The sequence below is a fragment of the Micropterus salmoides genome, unplaced genomic scaffold, assembly GCF_014851395.1.
Source record: "Micropterus salmoides isolate LMB-PRFRI ecotype aquatic unplaced genomic scaffold, ASM1485139v1 Ms_hic_scaffold_21, whole genome shotgun sequence".
Lineage (NCBI taxonomy): Eukaryota > Metazoa > Chordata > Actinopteri > Centrarchiformes > Centrarchidae > Micropterus > Micropterus salmoides.
Window position 1 is genome coordinate 24,322,630 of NW_024041262.1, and position 26,500 is coordinate 24,349,129.

General features: G+C 43.2%; 1 protein-coding gene across 4 annotated transcripts; it reads left to right on the forward strand.

Moving 5' to 3' along the window:
• The first annotated feature begins 407 nt into the window (after positions 1–407).
• Positions 408–26,225, forward strand: cep131 (centrosomal protein 131). Of its 4 annotated transcripts, none has more exons than XM_038735144.1 (30): positions 408–563; positions 1,689–1,885; positions 2,085–2,179; positions 3,828–3,939; positions 4,192–4,319; positions 6,120–6,224; positions 6,571–6,750; positions 6,855–6,972; positions 7,093–7,206; positions 7,715–7,907; positions 9,116–9,207; positions 9,311–9,424; positions 9,520–9,712; positions 9,875–9,972; positions 10,068–10,247; positions 10,335–10,526; positions 10,824–10,961; positions 11,096–11,221; positions 11,318–11,434; positions 12,669–12,698; positions 13,120–13,222; positions 14,293–14,494; positions 14,779–14,886; positions 16,965–17,082; positions 17,207–17,281; positions 17,712–17,854; positions 18,138–18,315; positions 20,621–20,817; positions 22,613–22,673; positions 22,792–26,225. In XM_038735144.1, the coding sequence occupies exons 2-30, from the start codon at positions 1,697–1,699 to the stop codon at positions 22,861–22,863; spliced, it is 3,771 nt and encodes a 1,256-aa protein (XP_038591072.1). In that variant the 5' UTR covers positions 408–563; positions 1,689–1,696; the 3' UTR covers positions 22,864–26,225. The 4 variants fall into 4 exon arrangements, with proteins under 4 accessions (XP_038591072.1, XP_038591074.1, XP_038591075.1 ...); XM_038735146.1 differs by having other exon boundaries at positions 9,311–9,394; XM_038735147.1 differs by lacking the exon at positions 17,207–17,281.
• The last annotated feature ends 275 nt before the right edge of the window (positions 26,226–26,500 follow it).

Consider the following 26,500-nt stretch of genomic DNA (forward strand, 5'->3'; position numbering starts at 1 on the left):
ACTTCCTAACAGCAATACATCAATATATAAATAGAGGAAATAATCGTAATAAACACAACATGTGACCTCACAAGTGATTAAAAACGCAATCATTTTCATACTTCATTCATTTAAATGTTGAGTAACAATGAAATTTATAGAAAAATAGAAAAAGTGATCACCATGAATATTACTTAAAAACCTCCACATTTATATACAAGTACAACAAACACATCAAGGCCTCAAAATTTCCTCTAATAACTTAATAATTTGCCAACACACCTCTCTTTGCAAAGTCAACCAAACCGTCCGTTTGAGCCACGCCCCCTTGAAGCTGCACAGTAGACAGACAGCTTCGCTCAGCCAATCAGATGCGCGAAGAAAGGGACAATGTTCTTTTCACACCAATCACGTACGTCGAGGGGCGGAGATTGTCTGTGCTGTTACCACAGAGATGATGTTACGCGTTATTTGGTTCCCTGCACTGAATCAACGGAGCAACTTACTTTCGCTGCTGGGAATTAAAAACACAACCGTGAAAGCGTACAAGAGCTTATCAGCGATGGTGCCATCCGGCTTTTGAAGTGAGTATTTAACTTGCTTGTACAGCAACCAGCATTTTTTTTTGGGGGGGGGGGGTGCGAGTTGATGGGAGAAACGTTGAAAGACGTTGACGTTAACTGTTAGCTAGAAATGCTTCATTTGACAAGTATCTGAAAACCAATTGTTTTTATTCCTCTTCAAAACCTACTTATGAGTGATCAGAGTACATGGATGGTTTGACAAATAAATGAACGTGATTGTATTGAAATGGCGTTACTTTGCAAAACATCCCGATTTGCATCAGTTGGGAATCATGTGTCCCAGTCAACAAGATAACGTTATTAACGGTGTAATGACGGTGTTGGTTTACTAACGTTACTGTAACTGGGACGTATTCAAATGCTTACTAGCAAACAATCGGCTGTATTTTGTCCTCCAGTGCTGTTTCACACATAACGTTACCGATGTTTATCACATCTGTGAAGCTTCACAGTCGCTGTTTTTGTGATGGGGAGACGAAACCGTTGGCTAACAGAGAGCTAACATAACGTTACACCTGCCACAGTGTTGCAGCAATGGGAAAATACTGTTTAATGTGTATCTTGTTATGTGTGTTTTATTGTGTTTGCACTTGTGAAAGCACTTTGTAACATGGTTTTGAAAACTGCTCTATAAATAAAAATTATTATTATCATAAAATGTTGTCAGAACTTTAACTTAAGCATATGTTTTAGGAGAGCTGCTTTGAACTATACTATACTAAACTATAGTATACTATACTATAACGTTACTATACTATACTAAACTGTACTATACTATACTATAACGTCAAAGCCTCAGCAACTCTGCATTTCTTTAATCAGGGCTTTATTCATTAACTAACATGGTAGCTAATAAACATTTAGTTGTTAAAACACATAACGTTTACAGTACTTAAGGACTGCCAGTGTACTTTGATTTCAGTTTGTTCTCCCTGATTTTCCGGCTATCCAAACTGTAGTAAAAACAGTGAGTGGTTTTGTTGTTGGTTTCCCAGGGTGACAAAACAGTCATGGGAACGTGGTTGTTATTTCCTCTGTTGTTGTGGTTGCGCCTGCTGAATCGCTAGGCAAATGCGTGCATGCGTGGCCTGTTGTGTCTTATGTCTAAGTTCGTTTTTATTCCAGGTTTTCAGATGATGCATGCAACACGTAGCCCTTCATCCATCCGGACAGGTGCCTCAGGAGAAGCCCTGGACCTCAGCTTGTCAGGATCCCAGCTCTCTATGTCCAAAAGACCCAGCAGCGCATCTCCTGGGAAATACTTCTCTCGGTCTGTGTCGGTTTCGGTGGCTAGTGACAGCAGAGGGAAACGCAACACCCTGGTGAGTAACGTGCACTGTTTGATGTTCGCTTTCGTACTGGCAGCAGAATGGAATTGCTGATTGTTTATGAGTTGTCAGATAATCTATTCAAGATGCAGGAATGAGAAATATCAGCACTGTCTTCGAGGTTGCTTCTTTCAGAATTCCCCATGTGTAGTGTTCGCAAACAAATCTTCAACAAATCTTTTTAAATCCACAGAGCGATGCCAGCGCTGGGAGCTCCCGCTCCATCAAGAACCTTAGGCGGTCCAACAGCACCACTCATGTTAATCAGCAGGCCAACATCAGTTTAAGGTACAAACACAAACATACACGCAAACCTGCTGGTGTAATAACACTGGAACAATTTTGGACTAGAAGTATTCCAGCGATCCCCTCTCACTTCAAACCTGTTTTCCTCATTCCTTATCACTGACATTGACACAACAAACTGTACAGTACGGTATGTACCCTGCAGCAGATGTAGCCTCAGGGAAATTTGCTCTTAAGATTCACTTAGATCATTAAATGACCTTTACAGACACACATGCCACTGAAAGATTATGGCCATGTGTTTGGAAGTGACAAAAAAAAAAAAGGATGTGTGCCTTTTAGATAATGTGCGTCAGACAGTTTTGGAGTGCAGCTAGGAACCATCTCTGTAGTTCAGCTGGTTTGCACTTTTGCTCTTAAAACCAGAGTGCTTCTCTTCAGTGAGCAACAGCTGGCAGCCCTGAAGCTTCGGCAGTTCGGACAATGGGATTTGTGACGCGCCAGCTCCTGCATGATAAAGAGTAGAGGGAGGCTGGGCGGCTGTTGCTAGGTTCGCGGGGTGCAGGGACTTGCTTTGTCCCAGGTTAGAAGGGGGAGGGCCGGGACCTCGAGGTCAGGTTACCCCTTCCACCAGGAGCCAGTGAAAGCAGAAGTGTGCGTGCATGCTCTGGTTCTATTGTCCGTCAGCTGCCGCCACCCCCCCTCCCCTCACTGCCTCCGAGGACGCAGAGCAGAGGGGCTTTAAATTTGAAGACAATCTAAACACCCCCAATACCCCCTCAACGTCTCCGAGTCTTTCGGGGCAGCCATCGGGTCACTCTCCACGCCTCTCCCTCTTTAATGCTTCCTCTTCTCCATGCATCGCTCTCTTGTGAAGCAAAAAGTCGAGGAATGTGCTGCCTGAATAGTGTTGTCAGATTGCTTTTCATTGGGCCAGCTGTCTCCACCCCCGACCCCCCCCCCCCACACGAAGACACACGCTCATTTATATACTAACCCAGACAGAAACTTGCACAGGCAGGCTGCAGCACAGATGCCCGTGGAGGCCAGGCCAGACGGGAGGTCACCTTACATCTGTGATGGTGGCGCTGGTGTGTAAGGCTATATCTGAAAGATGACTGGCAGGGCACCGGGATCAACATATACATGCATGCATTTACATGGACTCCTTAAAGGAATTCCCCCTAGCAGGCGTTCAGCTGCTACATACAGAATTCCAGTACTTGGGTGGGTGGGGGGGGATGAGTCCCGTTTCTGCAGCTGTCATTACAAAATTTAATCATAAAAGCTGCCACTAAAAGCATGACTCAGGGTTCCAGCTTTGTTTCGAGTTGTTTAATTGTGTGTCGTGCACTGCTAAGCCCAGAATGTGCTTTTCCCCCCGCTTAAAAAGACAGATTTTAAATCATTTTTTGGGTCGCAGCTACCATGCCAGCCTTTTAAAGAGTCAGTGTACCAAAATTTCAAAAGACAAAAAAATAGTGTGTGTTTTTTCACCCTACTCTTTATACCCTAGGATCCATGCAAATGTTTGTTTGTGTTTTTATTTTCCCAGCTCTTGAAGTAACAGTTTTATGATTTTTGTTGTCCCCCAGTAACCATTTTGTTAATGGCAAAAAGAATAGTGCGGTATTGTTCTGCATGCAACACTGGGCCTAACCTGTAGCTGGCTTGTGTTGCTTTTTTCCAGTCAAGACCAGAGTGAGGACTACTTGGCCCTGTTTGACAGCAGCTCAGATGGACGCAAGAAACTGGCCAGCCTCAGCAAGGCCTCACCAGACAGAACCACATGGAACATCCTGGTATTTGGCGTCAAGCTCACTGACATTTGTTCGTGTGTCATCACATTTGATTTAATATACTGTGCGTCCTGGTCATGATATTATTATCCACGCTAACTAGCTAAAAGGCAATATCAGAATTAACAACAAAGAAGTTGACCAATGTTTACCAGTGGTGTTTCTCCTTACCAGAGATTAAAAAGATATAAGATTTAAGGGTGTCAGACTTCACAGTAGGTCAGGGTGTAACAAGAGTATGTTCCCTTCTTTAAGGACGATCAGCCCAGAGTCTTTCCCCCGCACTCAAGCTCTCGCAGCACTGGCAGTGTGGACTCTCCCACCAGCCTGAAGAGAAGAGAGCCCGGCGTGGCTCTGGCTGCCACATTCACTGCCAACAACAGGTGGGCAGCGTCTCTGACACATCCACACATACAACACCCGCATAGAGCCGGGACAAGCCTAACATCAGACTACTTGCACTGCTGCATTCTGGATTTCAACCTGCTTCTCGTGTTTCATACCTGTTGATCACGGCAGCTGATACTGCCGTCAGGAATTCCACCCACACACACTAAGGTAGACTTTTTCTCCCGTGGAAATTGTCACCAAAACAAATCTGTGCGGGCTGAGTTTGCGATACGGTAAGAATTTAGCTATCAGTTACTTTAATGCCTTGCGGGGTGTGTGAAAAAAAGGGGTCAGTGGTGTTCTCAGTACTTTGCAAAAACACCAAACGCACAGGTTTTGCCTTGTTTTTAAGTCTGAACTGTCTCCTGGGGCTAAAGCTATTTTAGACCGGTCTGTAGTGTTAGACTAGTCTAAAATTTGTTCATAGATTACTCCATAGGTGTCATTTACACTGGGGACGCTGGGCACATGTTCCCACCACTTTTTTTTTTAAATAGCTGATTTTGTCACCATCACTTTTTGAAAGCATTTGTCAAAACTGTTAACTGATAACAAACCTTGAGAAAGTTTTATTTGCACAAAAGGAAAACATGCAGAGCAATGTAAATATAGAAAAAATAAATGTGCATTGCGAAAAAAAAGTAACTTAAGCTAAAAAGCAAGCTACTGATTATTCCATTCTATTTCTATATTTTGAATTGACACCTGGATTTTTTGGTTTCCCTTTAAAGCCTATAAATAAAGACATTTCCACCATAAAGTAGTGCAGAAAATATCTCCAGAATGCAGGAAATTAAGTGTTTCATGCTCCAAATTGAATGGGGAATGACCCCCAGACCCCCCCACTCAAATTGAATTGCATTGAATATTTCTTCAAAATACTGTTGAAGTGTTACGTCATTTTGTTTTTGTGACCCCAGTATTGTGCATCATCACCTTTGGTGAGCCAAGTGTATCATCAAACCCCTAAACTGAGCCCTTATGTCCCCACCCACCACTTTTCAACACAGAGGGACGCCCTTGGACTACTCTAATGTACATTAGACACAAAAATAAAGACTGACTAAGTTTAGACCAAAGAAATTAGACAACTTATCCCTGGGCTAACTTCTAACGTCTTAGATTATGTTACCTTGGTAACCACCAGTAACAAGCATTACAAACAGCCAAAAACAAGAGGAAATGGCTCAAAGAGTTTTTAGGGACAGCAGTAACCTACTGGAAAGACACAACAATGAGGACTTCATCTGTCGTTTGCCCAAGGAAGCTGTCCTGAGTCTGACAGATGGATTAGCTGAGGTACTGAGCTCTGCCTCCCCCTGTTTTAGGATATTTCCTCTTAAATATTTCTTTTTTGGCATCTTGTACCATGTTCTCGGATCTTTTCTGTATTATCTTTGAAGCTCAGCTCAACGGTAGAGTTAACGCTTTTTACTGTCGTCGCAATTTTTTCCCAAATCAAGCATTTCTTTTTGTTACTACGCTCTCTGCTAACTTTTCCAAGTAAAATGTCCTTGCAACTATTATACTGCTTCAACAAACACATTTTTACCGCTGGTGTAAAATACGCTGAGTGGTTGGATGCGCCTACTCAAGCCGCCATTTATTTTTGTTGTTTTGAAAAGTGTCTTATTTTACCCAGAATTCAGATAGTCAGGGTCTTCAGTGCTTTGTGGAACGGTCTGATTTAGATGTTTAGCTGAAGTCTGACTAGCTACTCCTTCTAAGCCGTAGTCACAGTCTATCTTTGTGAAACCGGCGCCCTGGAGAATGTCTTTTTTGTGTTTTCCCAGGAGCAACAAGGGAGCTGTGGGGAACTCTGTCACCACCATCTTACACAACAACTACTCTGAGAAACCACTCACGCCTAAGAGCTCCAACCAGAAGCCGTCTTTTAAGTATGTCCTGAAATTAACATAACTGCATGTCTGACGTGTGTTTGGAGATTTTAATTGAATTTATTAATTTATTTGATACCAGACTGTTGTCTGTCTCCAAAATAATGAATATCATGGGTTATGGTTAGAGTTATAGTTATACATTAGTGATGATCACAATCAGAGATTTTATGGAGATTGTTAAGTGCTTGGCATTTTATTAAATCTTGTGAAATTTCAGGAAAATAGAAAAATCTATGCTGTACCATCTTCAGTTAAACATTTTGGTATTTGCATTCAGAAACAGATCTTAAGTCAAACTCAAGTATCTTGTTTCTCAGAATTTCCAATCATATTTTTCTTTCAGCAACATCCTGAAGGCCACAGCAAACGATGAGGTGTCATTAGAGAATGGCTCCTTGACAAAGTCCCAGAAGAATTTCTCTTCAATTTCCCCCACCTCTAACAATAAATCTCCGGTGTCGGCCCAGCGCGGCAGCCCTGTCCTGTCTCGGAGGAGGGAGGTCACTGAGGAGGAGGCCGAGAGGTCAGAGCCACTAAGCTGTTTCACAGTGTTCCTACTGCTATGTGTGTTAATGTTCTTCTGTCAATCGTTCTGTGACTCATTGCAGTTCCTTTGTGTATCTGAAGGTTTATTCAGCAGGTGAACCAGGCAGCAGTCACTATCCAGCGCTGGTACAGAAGCCATGCCAAGAGACAACACACTAACCAGGCAGCGCTCAAACGTATCCTTGCCAGTAAAAGAAAGGTATCCATCTGTCCCCGGGCTGCCGTACTCTTTACCTTTTATTCTCCACGGTCTAAACTGGTTTTATCTTTCTCATGCCTTTGCTATTGCGTGAACACTATCTGTGTCTTTCCCTCTTAGGAGTGGGAGGAGAGAACAGAGGACAGTCGCCTGGAGCAGCATCAGAAAAAGGACGAAGACAGAAAACGTATCCGTGAAGAGAAAGCTCGTCTCGCCCGCCTCGCTGCCATCCAGGTGCCTACCTCTGATTTCCCTCCAGCGGTTGTAGTATCGCACTTGCATGAAGTTGGGAGGCTTGCGAGAGTCATAGTTTAAAAAGAATGATCCTATGCTTGCTTTAATACAACTCAGAGGAATCTTTAATAAGACACATCACGTTCCCAGCATTTTACAATGGCTTTCTTTTAAATAATTCTAGTCTCCAGGTGGCGATTCTCCAGTGGCAATGCATCAAATAGCTGCTGAGACTTTTAGACCAAATTAAAAAGACCAGCTGACAAGCGTTATAATCTGTAGAGCCACACTGCATAGATGCCAGAGCCACTACTCTTGCAACCAAATCTACTTTATTAGATCATTCACTTGAAACTATTATGTATATGTTACGACCCGCTCCCCTTGGCATGTAGCACAAATTATATCTTGATTCAAACATTTGAATTAAGCCTCTTCGTGGATGCTTTCGCAGCATTTTGATGGTTTAAAACATTGTCCTGTGTCTCCCCTTGGTGGTGTCTTTCAGGAACTGCAGCAGAAGAGAGCCCAGCGGGTTGCAGAGGCACAGCATGTAGCTGAGGCGGAGCTAGAAAACCTGAGGCAGAGTGGCGTGGTAGGACGCAAGAAACCGCCCAAGATTTCTCCGACCAACCGAAGTCCAGCTTCTCCGAGCAACAACAACCCGATGTCACCCACAGGCATCAAAGCTAAGAACACAGGTCTGGATGTCTTTTAACCTCAGATAAAACGTCATTCATTTGCACAATAAGAGTAGATGGGTTATATTAATTGATCTCCTTTTTCCTGTCTTGAAAATACCGTAAAACTTCAACTAATAGCAGAATCCCAAACAGCCGCCTACCCCGTTTACTGGCCTGGTATGGGAACACATTTTGACAAATAAACGCCTCCATTAGACGCCTGGTCTGGTTTTTATAGGCGTTCTCTGGATGTATAAAACCTTTTAAACACCACATGGTCACCCGCTTTAGCTGCTTCTAAGCTGCTTAGATCTTTAATACAAATATTAATTTTTAAACGTATGATCAATATGTCATCTGTAGATCAGTTAGATTCTCCACAATTCAATAGTTCAGTTCATTAAACGAAACGACGAGCCACAAAGTCTAATTCATATAGATTTACTGGTGTTTACCTGCCTGGTACAAGAGATGATTGATTGTTTATCTTCCTTTAATCTGTAAGGGTCCACCCATCAAAAGGATCAAAGCAGCTTTTCATAAAAATGAATCCAAGTTGTGAATCCTGTCATGTGAAGTCCATCGCTCTCTGTCTGTGGCGTAAGGTAGTAACAACGGGCCCCAGTGCAGCTGTACTGTCTGCACTGTCTATACGTACGCCCCTGTCCTGCACCGTGTTGTTGTTTTCGTTACGTTGCTGCCTAAAAATCAAAGCACATGAGCCGTCTGTGGGAGCCAGATCAAATGAACGACGTGTATTTGATATTATTTGATCATTTTCATACAAGTAATTTTCTGTTTGAAATAAATAAACTGTTTCATAGTAGCCTGTTTCAGTTTTGTGCGAGAGGCATTAAAGGCCTGTCCCAAAGATAGACAGGGTCAATTCAGTGATTTTAGCAAATAAAAGCCCGGGCTATCAATCAAAGTTTTACAGTAATTAAAATATGCAAAGTGATGTTTTTAATTATTTCTGGATAATGAAAAGTCTGGGAATCCCAAAACTGCTGTAGGAAAATGACTTCCGGTGTGCATATAAACACATACATATAAAATAGCTATTATATACTGAAATTACACTGGTTGCACTGGTTCTGGCCAGCAGCCATACTGAACACTAAATCATCGTAATGACTGGTATGAATGCCAAAGAACTGGTATTTTAAACACGGATAATGTGACAGGATTGTGTAATAAGTGTATTGATTGTTTATGGGTTTCCACAGACAATTTGAACTTTGTGGCCGACTTAGGTGAGCTGAGCTTCAGAGCCATTTCGCCAGCTTTGTCCAATCACAGAGGCTCTCAGTGTTCCCAGGTAAATAACTCTGTACCCTCACAGCTTAGCTCTGCACTTCACTCATTCTCTATTGCTCTCTTTCTTCTGATATTTACAAATCCTCTCTGTTTCTCCCTTGTAGGATCAGGAGGACAGAGCAGTGAAAGACACTTGCATGGAGCAGCAGCATCAGCAGAACGACAGGAAATTGATTCGTAAAGAGAAGGTTCGTCTGGCCCGCCTCGCTGCCACGCAGGTGAACACATCTGATGCTTTGTTGTAAACCCTTATCACATCTCACTGAATTGGGTTTACAACTCTCATAAGTCTCCCTCTGGTGGTGTTTTACAGGAGCTGGAGCAGAAAAGACCCCAGCGGGTTGCAGAGGCACAGCATGTAGCTGAGGCGGGGCTGGAAAACCTGAGGCAGACTGGCGTGGCAGGACGCAAGAAACCGCCCAAGATTACTTCGCTCAACAAAAGTCCAGCCTCACCGAGCAACAACAGCCCGATGTCACCCACAGATGTGAAAGCTAAAAACACAGGTCTGTAAGTCTCTCTTGCATTGTATCATGAAGCTGACTCCTACTGTGCAGTGTGAGCCTTACTGAACACCAAAACATCTTCATAGCCAGTGTAGGTTGCTAAAAAACAGAATGTGAGAGAAGCAACCCTTTAATAACTGTACTGGTTAAATGTTTCCACAGACTCCAATTTGAATGTTGCAGCCGAGTTGGTTGAGCTCTCCAGCTTCAGAGCTGTTTCCCCAGCGCTGTCCAATTGCAGAGGTTCCCAGAGTTCCCAGGTAAATAACAAAAAACTGGACTTTAATGATCCAAGTTACTGATAAATATTTGGTCCCAAAATGAGCTTGTTTTTTTTTTTATCTCTACACTCCAGGAGATCCTGCAGAGGTCGGTGAGTATGGAGGACCAGAGGCAGGGAGCTTTGTCCAGCAGGGCTCAGTCTAAAACCACCCTCAACGAGCTGCTGGACACCCTGAAGCTGTTAGAGGAGGAGCCAGAGAGGCTGTCGGAGCCAAAGTGCTACCACAAAGAAAAATATGCCTGGATAGACGAGGTGAGACAATTCAACATGGCGTGTTTATCACCCTGAGTATTAGTTTCCTACTCATGTAATCTGCATCTCCACTGTGTCTCACTGAAGGACGGAGACTCCAACTCTCTGACCACTGACAACCTTGAGCGTCACGGCCAGCTGAGCCACCACCCTGCACTGCCAGATGGGGGCGCCCTGCTCTCTGAGGCCAAGCTGCAGAGCATCATGAGCTTCCTGGATGAAATGGAGAAGTCTGAACAGGAGAGACCACGCTCGGTCACTTCAGGGTCACACAGAGAGGTCGGGGTCTGAAGTTTGCTTCTGGAACCACTACTGAAACATTATTGGACTCGCATGTTTAATCATAGACAGATTTCACTACGGACACCACTTCATTGTCTGTTTTTATTACCTAGTTTTATATTAACCAGTTAGTATATTCATTTGAGTTTCGCTAGTTGCCTTTTTAGTGTGTATTTTATGAGTCAAATCTGTCCATGTTCAGATCATATTACTTCTGGTGTCGTTGGATTTCATGATTAATAACATAATGCCAAAAGCTGATGTGCTGACTGAATGTTTTCTGTGTGTTTTCAGGCTGTTTTGTCAGAGGAGGAGCTGGTTGGTGTCGATCAGGCGTCGGCCACTGCTGCTGAAGTCACCGGCTCCATGATGAGAATCAAGCTGGAGCTGGAGGAGAAGAAACGCACCGTCAACATGCTGCAGACCGCTCTGGTAGGAATAACTGCATCCACATTACAGTTCATTTTAATGTAGAGGAAAGTTGCCGACCCTCTTAGCTGCTGTAGACGACAATACCTAGAGCTCAGGTATGCTTTATATTCTTTATCTTGTCTTCTGTCCATCAGGCCCAGCAGAGGGAGCTGACGGCGAGACATGTGAAGGAGACCGAGAAGGAGCTGAACAGAAACTTCCTGCTCCAGAAGGAACAATATGAAGCCACCATCCAGAGACACCTCACATTCATTGATCAGGTCGGTAAACAAACACAATCTGATCCCTGCTGCGTTCCTCTCGTGTTGTTTCTGTCTCTTCCCGCGTGGTCTAAAATATGTTCCGTCTTTCTTCAGCTGATCAACGATAAGAAGGCTTTGAGTGAGCGCTGTGAAGGAGTGGTGGGAGAACTGAAGCAGGTGGACCAAAAGTACACCAAGAAGATTGCACAAATGCAGGAGCAACATGAAATGGTGAGATGGCCGATAATTTCCCACCAGCTGAAAGCTAAAAAGACGGAATAATAATAAAGTCTTTACATGAAAATGTAAGACTTGGCATGTGCATGTCCACAGTTTTCACTGCACGCCTGTACTACTTGGTAGGTTAGCATCCCCAAGGGTCTTAAAACTAAACTGCAGACCCCTCAAAATAAACTAGTCAGGGTGGTGTTTAGTCTTTGCCCCATGCCTCACGTCAGCCCTTCCCAATTCCGTGAATTTAAAAGGTTGATGGTAGAAAATAGGATAAGGCAGCTGAAATTGAGACGTACACATAAGATCTTGCAAGGGAACGGGCCATGGTATTTTAAGAATAGCTGGGGACTCCCGTGTATATTTAACTAAAGACAGGGCCCTCTGATGTGTGTGTGCAGTAGATTTAGATTTCTTCTTGTACATGGCAGCAGTAGACTGGAATAAACTTCCAGGAGAGATAAAATCAGTCTGTTTAAATGACTCATCATCTATACATGTTATGAGCGTAAATATGTACACTCACATACGCCACATCTAAGAAGGGGGTGGCCTGGTGAGGTGGCCACTGGGTGTATGTGTATATTTTTACTGATGTTATTGGTTGGAATGTGCAGGTATGTATGCAAGTAGTTTATGCATGTATGTACAGTGTGCATGTAAGTATACATATATATATAGAAAGATATATATTTATTTTCTTTTTCCTTGCTTTGATTTCTAGTTTCATGGAAGGAGATATTGTTTTTAATGTAGCCTGCATGGTGTGACACTGTGCCTCAGTCATCTGTGACTTTTATTGCTCTCTTTGTCTTCCTTGAAAGAGGTTAGAGTTAGAGAGTTATCCTTTTTAACTTTACTGTGTTGTCCTAAATATTCTTGATGAATTAAGATGTTTTTGCAGTGTTGCAGTGTTTCCCATATGTTCATTTATTTGTGGCGGGCCGCCACAGTATCAATGCTGACCGTCGATTTTTTATTTACTATTTAAAATCTGTTTGATTGCATTCATTCTGTCATTCTGCGGGAAACACTGTGCCAAGTAAATCTAATTTTTTTTTTAGAAAAACCTTCCGCTTCTCTACTTCTGCTTTGCACCTTGTGTGATCATCCTGTGTCATCTTGCAGTGCTGCTTTTGTTGAACTGTCTTTTCTCTGTTTCTTCTTCTTCTTCTTCTTCTTCACTTTTCTTTCTCTGTCTTTGTCTGTACATCTGTCTCTTCCTGGCTTTTAGGTGTGGCAAATTCTGGGTCCCTTGTGCGAGGTAACTTTTTTTTTTCCCCCTCTAACCCCATCATCCTTGGCACGATCATCTCTCTCATTCTACCATTCCTGTTTCCTTTCATTTGTCTGTACCACACAACCTCGGTCGGACAGTCTGTGTGCATGTGAGTCAGTCTCATTTATCTCTAGATTTAGATGTAAAGCTTACATTGCTTTATGTTTTATTGTCTTGCCCAGAATTAGTTTGAACTGTCCTCTTCCTCTTATTACCGATGTGGAATTTCCTATTTGATGCATTAAAACTTGAATTTGTCACTGTTGTCGTGACCGTGTTAAAACTGAACCTGAACCTGAGTACCTTCCTTGCGTTAAGACAAATACCCTTCCGCTTCAGTGGTCATGTGACACCAAACCACCACCGTAGCTAACCCTATTGCCTCCTCCGCCCCCTCCCTCCACAGGAAATCAAGAAGTTAAAAGAGCTGATGAGTGCCACAGAGAAGATCCGCCGGGAGAAATGGATCGACGAGAAAACCAAGAAGATTAAGGAGATCACTGTCAAAGGTAGTGTAAACAGAGCCTCAGCTCGGAGCGGAAATCTGAGATTAAAACATCTTTACCAAAGCTCTGTTACGATCAGGGCATAAATAATCCATTGTGAAACTCTCCCACTGTATTTGAGGGTAACTTTTACTGTCTGCCCTTATCAAGTACACTTTTATATACACCAAAACCCTTCAGCAGTAATGTGGCATAATGTCGTCTACTTGTGGCTTCCCCTGATTATGTTACAACTCTCAGATTACACAATTTAAATAGTGTCGTAAAGGTTAAGCCCAACTTAACTCGACAGACTCTGGTCATATCATGATTTCTGCATATTTGGCTTAATTAAGTAATCTTATTAAACATTTAGAAGAGGTGACGGTTTAACTTAATTGACTGTACTGGACACAGGGTTGAAAAAGATGTCGGCTTTGATTACCGATCTACAACATGTATTTGGGGGTTTCAGCTGACATGACTTCTTTTCAGTGTTCATGCTGGCTCTGTCATGCTCTGACCTTCCAGCAGCTTGTAGCTTAACATGCCATCAAACTCAAAAGATGCACGCTGCATTGTATTTATCTGTGTGGAAGTGTTGTTTATATGGCCACTGGACTGATGAATAAACTAAGCATTGTAAAATCATCAGTTATATAGCTGTTGGTTTTCACATTTTCTGGCTCGTTCAGGGCTGTGTGAACAAAGACGTACTGTTCTGTTTCCAGAAACGTACCATGTTGTTCCACTCTGTCCCGCCTGTGATGAGCTGATTCCATGAAAAGTCACAGTCAGTTGTCAGCCAGTGCCGATGAGGTGTTTGTACAGCCACAGGGCTCCGGAACGCAGAATTGTTTGTTTACTTAGTGACTGGTTTGGTATATTTACATCTCTTTTCACCAATATTTAGACATAAAATAATCCTGCCTGACAGTAATTTGACTCATGAATGTTGAACCCAAAATTATTATTTAAAACAACCCTGAATCATCACTTTTTTTTTTTTTTATCCAGTGAGCTTTAATCATTTTGCCGGCCCTGACTAGCCACAGAACCTGAAGTGTTTTCTGTCCCCCCACCTCCTCCCCTAGGTCTAGAGCCCGAGATCCAGAAGCTGATTTGTAAGCACAAACAGGAGCTGAAGAAGCTGCGGACGCTCCACGAGGCGGAGCTGCTGCAGGCGGACGACCGAGCCGCCCAGCGCTACGTCCGCCAGTGCGAGGAGCTCCGCCAGCAGCTGGAGAAGGAGAAGGAGGAGCAGTGTCAGAGAGAGAGGGAGCTAGCCAAACAGAGGTAGGCATGTCACATCGTCATTACTCATCCTTCTTTACATGAGCACATAAAGATGCATGCATGTCTTTTTTTTCTTCCTCGGTTTACATTCATTTATAATTGTATATTTTAAGGACTGCATACAAGAAATGGACCAATAAACATTGTAGGAACAAACTGGTAGAGTTAATGCGTCTATTAGATTAAAGGAGTTTTGTTAATTAGTTACATGTTTGGGCGCTCTACCAGTGTTTGTGGACATGTTGTCACATTCAGGTGTGTGTCTTTCTGTTTGTGTGCGTCAGATATGAGAAGCAGCTTCAGGAGGAGGAGCTGTGCCTGCAGCAGCAGAGGAGGCGTCTCTACAAGGAGGTGGCTGATGAGAAGGAGAGGCTGGCTCAGCTGGCTGCGAGGTGAGGTCAAAGGTCACCTGTCTGAAGTCATAAACCAGAGTTGTGAATCGTACAAGAGACATCCCCAGAAACTACTGTGGAGCAGAATATTCCAGTAGTCAGTCATCACCTGGTCGCCAGAATAAGAATTTAAATCTTCTGGGTGTTCAGTGCAGTGTTATGGTTAGTTTCCAGGCTAGTTTGGCTTTGTTCATTTTGGCAGCCTTTTAAAAATTTAGTCTTAGTCCTCTGTCAAATGTCCTTGTTAGTCTTTGTCATATTTAGTCCACTATACTATTACTAGTATACTATTTATTTAGTTGGGTATTTTAGTCTAGTTTTAGTCATTAGCCATCATTAGTATAGTGTTGATTAGCATTTTGGTCAATATGCTCTAACTAAAATAGAGATATTTATCATTTTAGTCTTTATTTCACTCATCTCACATATAGATAAAATGTTTTGTAAAATTCGAATGTTAGCTTTGTTCACATCTTTATTGCAAAGGAGACATTAACTGATGTCAATTCCCGTGCGGTTAGCCTCGATATGCTGTTTGTTTAGGAAATCTTAAAACCACATTTCATGCCATCCAGGCACTCTGTTTGACCAAATATCTAAGCACCTCTTTCTCCCTAGAGTGTTGTGTTCATCACCAGAGTTTGTATCCTCAACCGTACAGTAACGTTTTCCAGGCGTCACCCCAGTGTGCAAAGCTCGGGAAGAAAAAAAGAACGAGGGAGAAAATATGGGCTGTAATATTTTGTCTCTTTATTATACTGACAAAAAGAGAGAGTTTTAGACATTTTTCTTCAACAATATTGCTTGTTAACATAGTCACAGTCAGTGTTTATGCACATTGTCGCCGCCGCCTAGAGATAGTTAAAGAAAAGCTGAAGGATAAAAACAAAGGTTTAGGTCAGAGCTGTGAGATTGTTTTAGTGTTTTCCTCTCTTGTTGTTCCTCTCCTCTCCTTGAATGTTCATTCAGGGCCGGGAGAGGATCTCTGTTCCCCAAAACATAGAAATCTTGAGATAAATTTCAGTTATTAGGCTAGTTAGGGCTTTGACCACCGCTCTGGCCTTCTGTTGAATCCAGCTCACTCCATGTTGTTGAATGTTAGTGTTTCAAACATGGTCCAGAAGGTTGCCTTCTTATTATTACACTCTTTGTATTAGTCTGTTCACAGGTGTGTTGGGGAACAGAGATACTCTCCCGGCCTTGAATGAACTTTGAAGGAGAGGCAAAGATAGTCTGGCATTAACATATCACACCCTCATAGACAAAATCGCTCCATCACTTGCTTAATCCCTCACCAGCAATATACAGTTTCCACAACAAGATATTTTTACAGAGTAGAGCAACTGTTCGTTTAATCCTCCCCATGCTGCTCCTGATTCATTCCCATGTGTAAGTGTCTGTGCTTGAAAATCTGCAGGGAATATAAAACACATGTAGCCCTTAAAGATTGTTTTACCCTAAAGAAATGCTATTGCAGCTGCTCAGCTGTTAAACACATGAGACTGAAATAAGCTCTATTAATCACTAAATTGGCTTCACCAAACTCAAGAAGAGACTTCCACTGGTTTCAATTTATTTTCAAATGTGCCTATTTCGATTGTCCTCCATATCTGAAAGAACTCTTGGTTCCCTGTAGTTCTACATATCTACTTGGGGATATGCAATATCTTGTCTTTACTGCACCAGGAATCTTCTCAGCTGCTGGACGTAAAGCTTTTCATTATAAAGCTACTTGCGATTGGAACAATCTCTCTCTTTCCTTGAGATCCGTCTCGTCTTCTCACAGATTTAGGTTATCTATATTTCACTCTGTTAACAACGTGTGTGCATGTTACTGATGCTGGACTCAACAGTGTTGCTTGTAATTTGCCTCCTGTGGATTTGACCTCTACCTTTCTTATGCGATACTTTTTTTGCCGGGTCCTGATTGTGCGATGCTTAACATTATTAACTTTCCAGTTGCAGCTTTAGTGCTGCCCAAAGAATTCTGGGTGAATCAACTGTGTTTTTACTGATGATGTATACAGGGATTGTAGAAGTTCTCCTTTTCAGGGCTCTTGTTTGTGTTCGTCTTGCAGGCAGCGCGCTGAGCTGGAGGATCTGCGGAGGCAGCTGGAGGAGAACAGCTCTCTGGCTGGACGAGCTCTCAGAGAGGAGCTGGACAAGACCAGAGAGGAGCAGGAGAGGAGACACCAGGTGATGAGTACAAACGGTGCAGAATAACATCAGTATCATTAAGTTCAGACTTCAACAGAATCCGTTACAGAAGTCTCGTATCTGCACCTCGGTCAAAATAACTGAGTGTTGTTTGCGTAACTAGGTGGAGATGAAGGCGTTACAAGAACGTCTGGACATTGAAAAGCAGACCTGGGAAGAAAACTACAAGAAAAAAGAGGTTTATTGACAAGCTGGCATGAATCTGATCTCCCCCGTTCCTTCATTTGTTCACAGTGACGTGAAACAAACCACTGAATACACTATAAATATTAAGTACTGTGCTCATTCTGGATCTCACTCTCATTCTTGTTGGCAGGCAAATGTGAGATTTCTAGTGTTCCTAAAGCAGCTGTTTCAAATTAAAGAGGTGAAACATAACTGCCAGCATAAAAAAAAAGAACAGCAGCTGAGCTTTTCTGCAAAAAAATTGTCTTTTTCCATAGTATGCAGTGACGTAGGCAGGTAGCAGATTCACAGCTACTTAAATGTCACTGGGATTATAGATCACATGTAATGAGGAAGAACATAGTTAATGAGTCAAGGGTTGTTAGGAAAACATTTCAGTGACCCAGGCGGAGACAATGGCACGTGTGTTTGTGTGTCCACAGGAAGTGTGGCTGCTGAGCCGCGAGCGCGAGCTCAAAGAAGAACTGCGGCGAGAACGAGATAAAGAGATCGAGCTCGCCATCTGGACACTGGAGGAGGAGACCAGCAAGGAAAAAGAGGAGTGTGAGAGGGCGGCTGACAACAGGTGTGTGTGTGTGTTTGTGAGACACATGAAGAGTATGTGGCATCCAGTTTACACATACACTGATTTAGTCACCAAATCACTTTTGGGTTCCCAATAAAATGAACACGTGAATAATCTTTTGATCTAAATCAGTCATGTCCTAAATATATTTTTTAATTTGGGAGAGCTCCTCACTGTTGCAGACACAAACGTGTTTTTGTTGTTGACCTGCATCTCCCGCAAGTGTGCACATTGTTCCATTTTACTTTTTCAAATCTTAGTTTCACCGCTTCTCTCTTCTCAGGTTGAAGCGTGTGAGGGAAAAATACGAGGCTGAGCTGAGGGAGCTGGAGCGCTCTGAGAGGGCGGCAGTGGAGAAACAACAAGAGTTGAGGAAGCAGCAGATGGAGACGGAGGGAGAGCTGATTCGACTACAAGCTGCGCTCAGACAGAAAGAACAGGAGACTGAGGACATCACACAGGTAAGGAGCAGATTCCTCAACCCTCAACTCTCATGTTCTTTCTAGTGCTAGGCAACGATTAAAATTTTTTTAATCGCGTTTAATCACATTGTTATGCACAAAATTGAATAATGAATTCTAAAGTGGTGTATTGCACACTTTTAATTTAAAAGTATGGCATTACTTTATATCTAGCTTGTTAAAACAAGTTAGAGTCCAGAGCCACAGTCATAACAGGCACCTTCTGAGCAACAAGTATATGAATCTGTCTGGGGTTTTTTCTGAACAGGTATCAGCAGAAACATTTTTTTTTTTATCAGGGAGCTGCAGAAACAGTCTAGTGTTTAGTAGCCAGTGTCCCTGTTAGAGTGAGGGGATGTGCTCGCCTCACACGCCCGCCCATGTGAAGTTGAATTGTCTTGAACTTTTTGTACGCAGCACAAATCATTGGAAGAGAAACTGATCCTCCAGGTAAACCCGCGGGCTCTTAAAAGTATTTTAAAAAAGTCTTAAATTTCATATTCCAAAAATAAGGCCTTAAAAGTCTTAAATTTCATTACCAAAATATTAAACAGCTGGAAGACCCGCTGCAGGTTACCGGTCAGTGAATGATACAACAGAGAGACAGGTGTGCATGAGACGAGGACGGGTCTGTGTGTCGGCGTTGCGCCGCTGCTGTAGGCTAACGTTATGTGAATGGAAACATCAAACTAACGCACATTAAACTTACATCACCATCACGGGAACGAGGGAAAAACAAACCGGAGCCCAACACCTCATCCCCGCTGCTTTCAAGCCAGTACTATATAACACTATATTTCATGCAGCCTTTAGATGCTTTAGAAAAACAGACCAGGATGAATAATCACATTATATTACTTTACCTTATCTAGCTAAGGTGTTACTAACTGCAACAACTCATACCACAAATATTGTGTTCATTTCGTAGGTGTCATTTACACTGTGGATCCTGGGGACATGTCTCCATCACTTTTTTTAAAGCATGTGTTAAATATGTTTGTGTGTGTTTATGAATATGTTTATTTGCACAATAAGAAAACATGCAATGCAATTTAAAGATAAAAGACACAAATGTGCATTGTTCAAAAAAAGATTTAAGCTACAAAAATCTGAATCACTTTATTTAAAGATAATTCTACCATAAATTGGTGCAGAAAATGTCTCTAGAATGCTGGAAATTAAGTGTTTAGTACTCAAACTTAACTTCGTATATTTCAGCATTGAATATTTCATCAAATTGTGTTAAAATATCTTCTTGTCTTGTTCTCCTGAACCCAATATTGTGAATTGTGCATGTGAGCTAAGTGTATCGTCACAGTCCTAATCTGAACCCTTATGTCCCCACCACTTTTCAACACAAAGTGACGTCCTTGATTCATTTTATCTTTAGTACAAACACTCCCCAAGCTATAGTGTCTTAAATATGAATGTATTATAATAAAATGTTTTATTAAATTCATGTAAATCATTTAAATATGTAAATAATTTTCTCGGGCTTAAAATTAATACAGATTTTCCATTAAACGGCAGTGAAGTTACATTTATTCATTTAGCTGACGCTTTTATCCAAAGCGACTTTTACAATTGCTGTCAGAGGTCGCACGCCTCTGGGGCAACTAGGGGTTAAGTGTCTTGCTCAGGGACACAGTGGTGAATTAAACCCGGGGCTCTCACACCAAGGCATAGTCTTATCCATTGCGCCATCCCCATCCAATGTTGGTATTACACTTCAGTCTTAAAGTTAACTTTGAGAATCCTGCGGGTACCCTGTCCTCGCTGTTTGTGAGTTTCCAGAATCTGTTACTGTTTTGTAAATAGGACATCAACATAGGCTTTAAATAGGCTACAGCTGCGTACTGCACAGAAGCCGTTGCCATGGTTACTCTCACTAGAGCGCCTGCCGTTTACTCGAGTAGCGCTGTCTCCCTGTCTGTCTGATCATCGGAGAATAGAGCGACCCTGCGGGGCCAAGCGACTACGTTGTGATTTTAAGGACGTTCCCCAGACCGACATCTTCCCCAACACTAACCAGCGTGCAGGGTGCAGCTCTCCACTTCGCTGTGGCGTTTGATCGCTTGTCTTGCTTTTGTTTATCTACGTCTCCCACTACACGCCGCATCCAGCGTAGTCTGCCGAAGCCTCCCTCCGCTGCTTGTTTGGGCAGGCTGATCAACATCCCGCCCCTCCTGTGACCCAGGCTTTGACTGCATGTGTATTCAGAGCCAGAGAGCAGTTTTATATCAGATTAAAAGTCGAATACAATACAAATCAAATCTCAAATTTCCATTTGAACTTGTCTGTTCAGACCAGGGACAAGCTGGTGGATGAGCGCCGCAGTCTGGCGGAGGTGATAAGGCAGGAGTTTGCCGACCGGCTGGTGATAACGGAGGAGGAGAACCGCAGGATGAAAGTGGAGTTGTCAGAAGTTCGAGCGAGGTTACGGCTGGAGGTGGAGAGAGTCACCAGGGAGAAGGAAGAGGAACTGGCTGAAGTCCACCAACGGTAATGAGGAAGCGACAGAGTGATGAATAACACTTTATTAATTAGTTTTGTTTCACCCCCTAAAGACTGAACTTGAAAACACTCTAATTTTAAAGATTATGTAAAAATGTGACTTTTATGTTACTTTAATTGTAATTAGAGACATGACATGCTTAACCTGGGGAGAGTGAGCAGCCCTGTGCCTCTGTGCAAAATAAAATCTGATGCAGTGAGGTGGGAGAGGTCATTTTTTTCAGAAGCATTTAGCTGTCGCTTGCAAATTCTCCAACATTGCCTAACCCAGCTTTAACAAGATAATTATGTCAAAATTACAACATAAGTTTTTATGGGGAACAAATTATGCTCTGTTTTTCTGAATTACCAAACCTCAAAATCCTGCCTGAAGCTCTCAGTCGCATTAAGTTGGCCCCAGCTGTTCATGCTAAACAGCCTCTAACCTATAAAATTCAGGCCTATATAATATTAAGTACGGGGTCAATATACTAATAACAATACCATCTATATTATTTAAAGACTGGAGTAGCTCCCAAACTAAAATAAAACTGGATTAAACTAAACAGGCCGTACACGTTTGCTTCCATCAAATCGAGCTAAATGAGAGCTTCTCTTGGGATGTTGATGTATCTCGTTAATTTAGAAAAACCGAGCAAAATCTTTTTCCCCCCACGAAAACTTCTCTGGTCATTCTGAGATAATTATCTCATTAATTCAGAAAGTCTGTGAATGCATTACACTTCTGTATTTAAGCCCTCCACTAGGTGTCTTTCATTTTCTAAAAGAAGAGAAATACAAGTAGAATGGAGGGTTGGAGTAATCCTAAAGAATGTCAGCATTCAGCAGTATATTTTTTCACATCACATGTACACTAAAAGCATTTAGATGCCTAAACATTACAGCATAATATGAAGTTAAACATCCAGAACCTTCTGACATTAATGACACAACGTTCCCGTTCATCCCAAAGGTGTTGGATGGGGTTGAGGTCAGGGCTTCTTTATGATTGCAAATCCAGTCGCTGATTTAAAAAATCAGAAAATAGTGTATTTGCATCATAGACTGTATATAACAAGTGGACGTAGTCATGGTGACGTCACCCGTTGGTTTGTGGACTGACTGACTGCCGTTTTGAAGCCTCGAGTTTGGCCAATAGGGTGCCGCTATGTAGATTTTTTTGCAACCAGCGGCACCGGACGTGACCATATTTGGACGAGACGGTGGCGCTAACGGCCGTGTGTAGAGCAAACTAGCTTGCTTAGCTAGGTGCATCTGTAATTCACGTTAGCTGTCATTTTTAACAGGGCTGATAATTTTGTGAGGTTCCCATGGTAACGACTTGTCAATCATAGTTAATCCCGCCCTAAAGCCTCCCCTGCTTCCTGGTCTCTGTTCCTCTAAACGGGACCATAATTTACTAAATGAACATCACGCTGTGTTGAAGAAGACTTGAAACTAGCGACTGAGACCATAAACTCATCAGGAAAGAGTTTACTGAGGGAATAAATCAGCTGAGAAGTAGAAACATTTTACCATTGTTTCTAAAGGAACCGGACTTATTTTTGCAGTCAGAAGAGTCGCCCCCTGCTGGCCGTTTGATAGAATGCAGGTTTCAGGGACGTCCGCGCTCGCATCAGTTCTCTGATCGGAAGCTTCCTGCTTGATTCATGTTAGAACTTCCATTATTATTGTCTAATAGGAAAACAGCAAATCAAATCATCTCACCTTTTATTTATTATTTATTTTTTTTTCTGTCAAGAAGTGGCCCCTAATTAACGACCTCTTTTTCCTGATTTGCCAGAGTGAAGTCGGCCATCTTGAAGAAGGAAGAAACTGTCAGTCAGCTCCGGAAGCAGCATGAGGTGAGTGGCCTGACGAAGCGCAGGCAGCGTCTTTCTGTCAGAGCATGATAAACAAGAAAACAAAGTTGGGCAGAGACGACTGACAGCATGTATAAATATCGCCCCTGTCCTCTGATAGGCTGCCCTGAAGAGGGCGGATCATCTGGAGGCCCTGTGGGAGCAGCAGAGGAAGCAGCTGCTGGAGAAGTGACTGTCAGGAAGGCCTGTTTTCATCTGGACCTCCGCTCTCTGCCCTCCATCTTCCCCCTCTTCCTTCTGCTCTGAGCTGTATAGTGTGGCTCAGACCACCACCTGATTTTTTTTTTTACCCCCCTTTGGATGTCGTTCCTGCAAGCAAGACTGAACCTGTGGAACTTCAGAGGGTTGAATAAGTGAGTGAACCTTGTCCTACCTCATCTGAAAAATACAAAATGGGGAGATGCACGGGGCCTCACTGTATAGGTCCCCCCCTCCCCTGCAGGCATGAAGGAGCATGTTGTGTTGGAACTTCCCTCACTCGAATGCCATAGACGAGGTGGTACCAGATGAAAAGACATGGGATGGACTCCCCATTCTTCTTCCCTTCTCCTGCTGCTGTTTTTTTTGTGACTGTACGCACCTCTTCCCTCCCTCTGCAGTCTGGAGCAGGAGTGCCTCCTTGTTCCCCACAGAGCTGCCACAGAACTGTTCCAGATGTTCCTGAAACCCGCCCAGGCCTGCCCTCGAATAAAGTGGAAGAAGAGAAGGTGGGCGGGGGGGTTGCTCTGTCTGGAGGACCAGTCAGCATCAGAGCTACAGCACGACTTCCTATCTGTACCGAGTCGTGCTCCTGATGCCGTTCATCTGCTGAGTCGTGTGATTTGTCCCAGTGCGCCCTCGAGGCGAGTGCTAATTACAGGATCTATAACCTCTCCTCAGCTACAGCCCCGTGTCCAGCTCTGAACAGTTTATGTGTGTCTTAAACCAAAATTAGGATCTAACAAAGACGTTAGAAGGTCATTTACTAACACCGGTTACAGACTAAAGTTAGAGTGCGTGCGAGTAGAATGTTGCTAGAAAGAGCGACGGGATGTGTAGCGAAGCAAAGGGAGTGAAGAAAAGTGGCAGATCTGATGGCACGTCAAAGAGAGATGACGAAGTTTCTGGATGTGAAGAAGAAAAAAACAGGATTGGGGGGGCGGGGGGGTGTAGGGAAGAAGGAATGCGGATAGAAAATGTTTGTAGGATTAGGAAAGCAGAGCTGGGACAGAGACGGGCGGCAGGAGGGTTTGAGGCGGCACGAGGCATGTGACCAGAGGTATGTTAAAAGCCATATGGGTTTTGCCCGGCCTGATTCAGAGGCCGCACTGCGACAAAACACATCAGACTCAAGAGGGACCTGGAGTCACGCTCACATGTGAACTATCTGTGTTCGGATGCTCCGCTTCTGTTTTGTAATTCTCTCTGGGAACCCTCAGCACTTTTCTCCAAAAAAATGTTCCTGCTTCTTTCCTAATTTGTTAACTCTTATAATGATGATCGAAGCCCGTCGTATCGCAAACACAGAAAGTCTTTGTGGATAAGATTTCAGTAACAACGGTCCATAGAGTTGGTGCGGGGTGGGGAGCTGTAACAGGAGTTTGTGCTGCAGAGAGAAACTCTAAACCTGGAAGTAAAGCCTGTTATTTAGGTGCAACCTGATGTCAAAGACCACATTCTGGTGTGGCTGTAAATCCCCCACAGCCTCCAAATTAGACCTCATATCAGAAAAATATTTATTCTGTTTCTCTGTTCTTTATTTATTTCCCACTTGCTCCCTTTGTAGCGTTACTGGCCCCCAGTGAGGTCGAGGATTTGAAGTCATTTTTCTCTGAGCGAGCCAACACATGGAGTGTTTTTCATTCCTTTTGCACAAACACTAAACAGTTACACGGCAGACCTGATAACTGCTGTGGCAGAATGTTATACCGACGCCATTTTTAGATGGTTTAAATACAGTATGTCAGGTTTTTCTGACATGGAAGTTGTCCGAGCCAAAATGTAAAGGGTTCATATGAAGTGTGATGTAGTGGAGGGGTAGGTCCAACTTGTTAACTGTTAAGCCAAATATTCAAGTCAGTTCCAACCCTCCTTATGGAACAAAAATAAGATAAGAGACCGGAGCGTTGTGGGTGTGTGTCACATGTCCCTGTGGGTCTCACGCTCACTAAATGAGACTCGCTGAGTCATGAGGACCATGTTGCGGAGGCCTGAAGGACTCGAAGCGCCACAGTTTGCTCGCAGCCTCTCGCTGCTCTGCTGCTGTTGGCATTCCTCACGCATGCCCGTCCTACAAGTGCCAATGAGCTTTGCCTTTTGTGTATTTGTGTGCCACCCTCCCACTTTGACCTGAGATGACCCTCGTGGTGTCAGATACACACTCACAATGTTCCCTCTGTTTGTTTTTTTGTTTGTTTTTTTTTCTTATTTGTGACTTTGTGTACAAACCATTCCAGCTGTTGTCGGGTTATTGTTTTGATTTCCATTTCTACATGTATGAAGGTAAAACCCAGGTCTCAACCTCCGGGGCTTAAACTAAGGTTTACAGTTATGCATAATTAAAGCTGGGGTAGGCAATTTATTTCAATATTTGTTGAAATTCTCTCATACCTGCGCAAACTGAGCCCCAGTGTTTTGGGGAAGTGGCTTTGAAGGCGGGGGTGGGGGATTTTTTTCAGATTTATAGTTTCAAAATCTAGCCTTCTCTTGCTGATTCTTTGACATTGCCTACCCGAGCTTTAAGGATGTGGCTGCTGTGGCTGCTGTGATTGACAGGTGGGTGCCCTCTCAGGTGGCTGGCTGCTAGGTGGTTCAGCAACCCGCCTCAACTCCACCGCTGTGTCCATATTTTAATGAGCCAGAGTCAGGCACTGCCAACGGCCCGAATCCCAGTCTCCATCCCAAAGCCTGGACCCTCACAGACTTTGTTGACATGCGTCACCTGATAAGCGCTTGGGCGCCAGAGGCTGCAAGGGCCTTGATGACGCCAAAACATGTTATTTACAACTGTGCAATGGTGGGTTTGGAACTATTTATTTTACGTTGTTTAGGCTATTTTTTTCACGGCCAAGGCACTTAAGGGGGCAGCTGCCTGAGTTTCAAAACATCATCATACACTTGCATGTAAATTCAAGTCCTGTCATGTTTGTTTCCTTTTTGTTTGTTTTTTACGCCTCCGGGAGTAATGTCACTGGATAATGCCACTATGCTATGAACTGTGGGTTCCGCCCTCAGCCTGCAGGGATGCAGAGTTAGTTAGTGTGCATAAAGGGGTCTAAAGGTCTGCGAGAGGGCCCTCATACACTTTCAGATTTAACAGGAACGCACCTTAAAGTCTGTGAGTGTGGAGACTGGGATCGGGCCAATGGAAACCTATGGGTAACGTCACTACATCCACGATTCATACGGTCTGGTAACCTCTGGGCCCTAACACGTAGTTCTTGAACCCACTGTTTTCTTATATTGCTATTCATGCTGATGGTTTGAAAACTGTGAAGAAGGTGGCGGCTGATCTATCAGCAAACAGAATAAAAAGCAAAGAGTGTTTGGAAGACACACTGTGTTTCTCATTTCTGTTCACTGTGGAAAAAAACAGACAATTGTTTCCTTGTTTCTGTCCCCCGCCCTCCCATCATCCCTCGCTGTCAGACCGTAACTCACGGGTTTGGAGACGAAGATGAAGAAGTGTCTTCAGTCACATCCACTCCCACTGTGGAATCCAAATCATGAGCCAAAATAGCTGAAAATATTTACTGACTTCTAAAGTGTCGTGTTCAAAATATTAAACTTTCTTTTAAAAAAATGTTCTCTAATTTTACATTTTTGGGGTT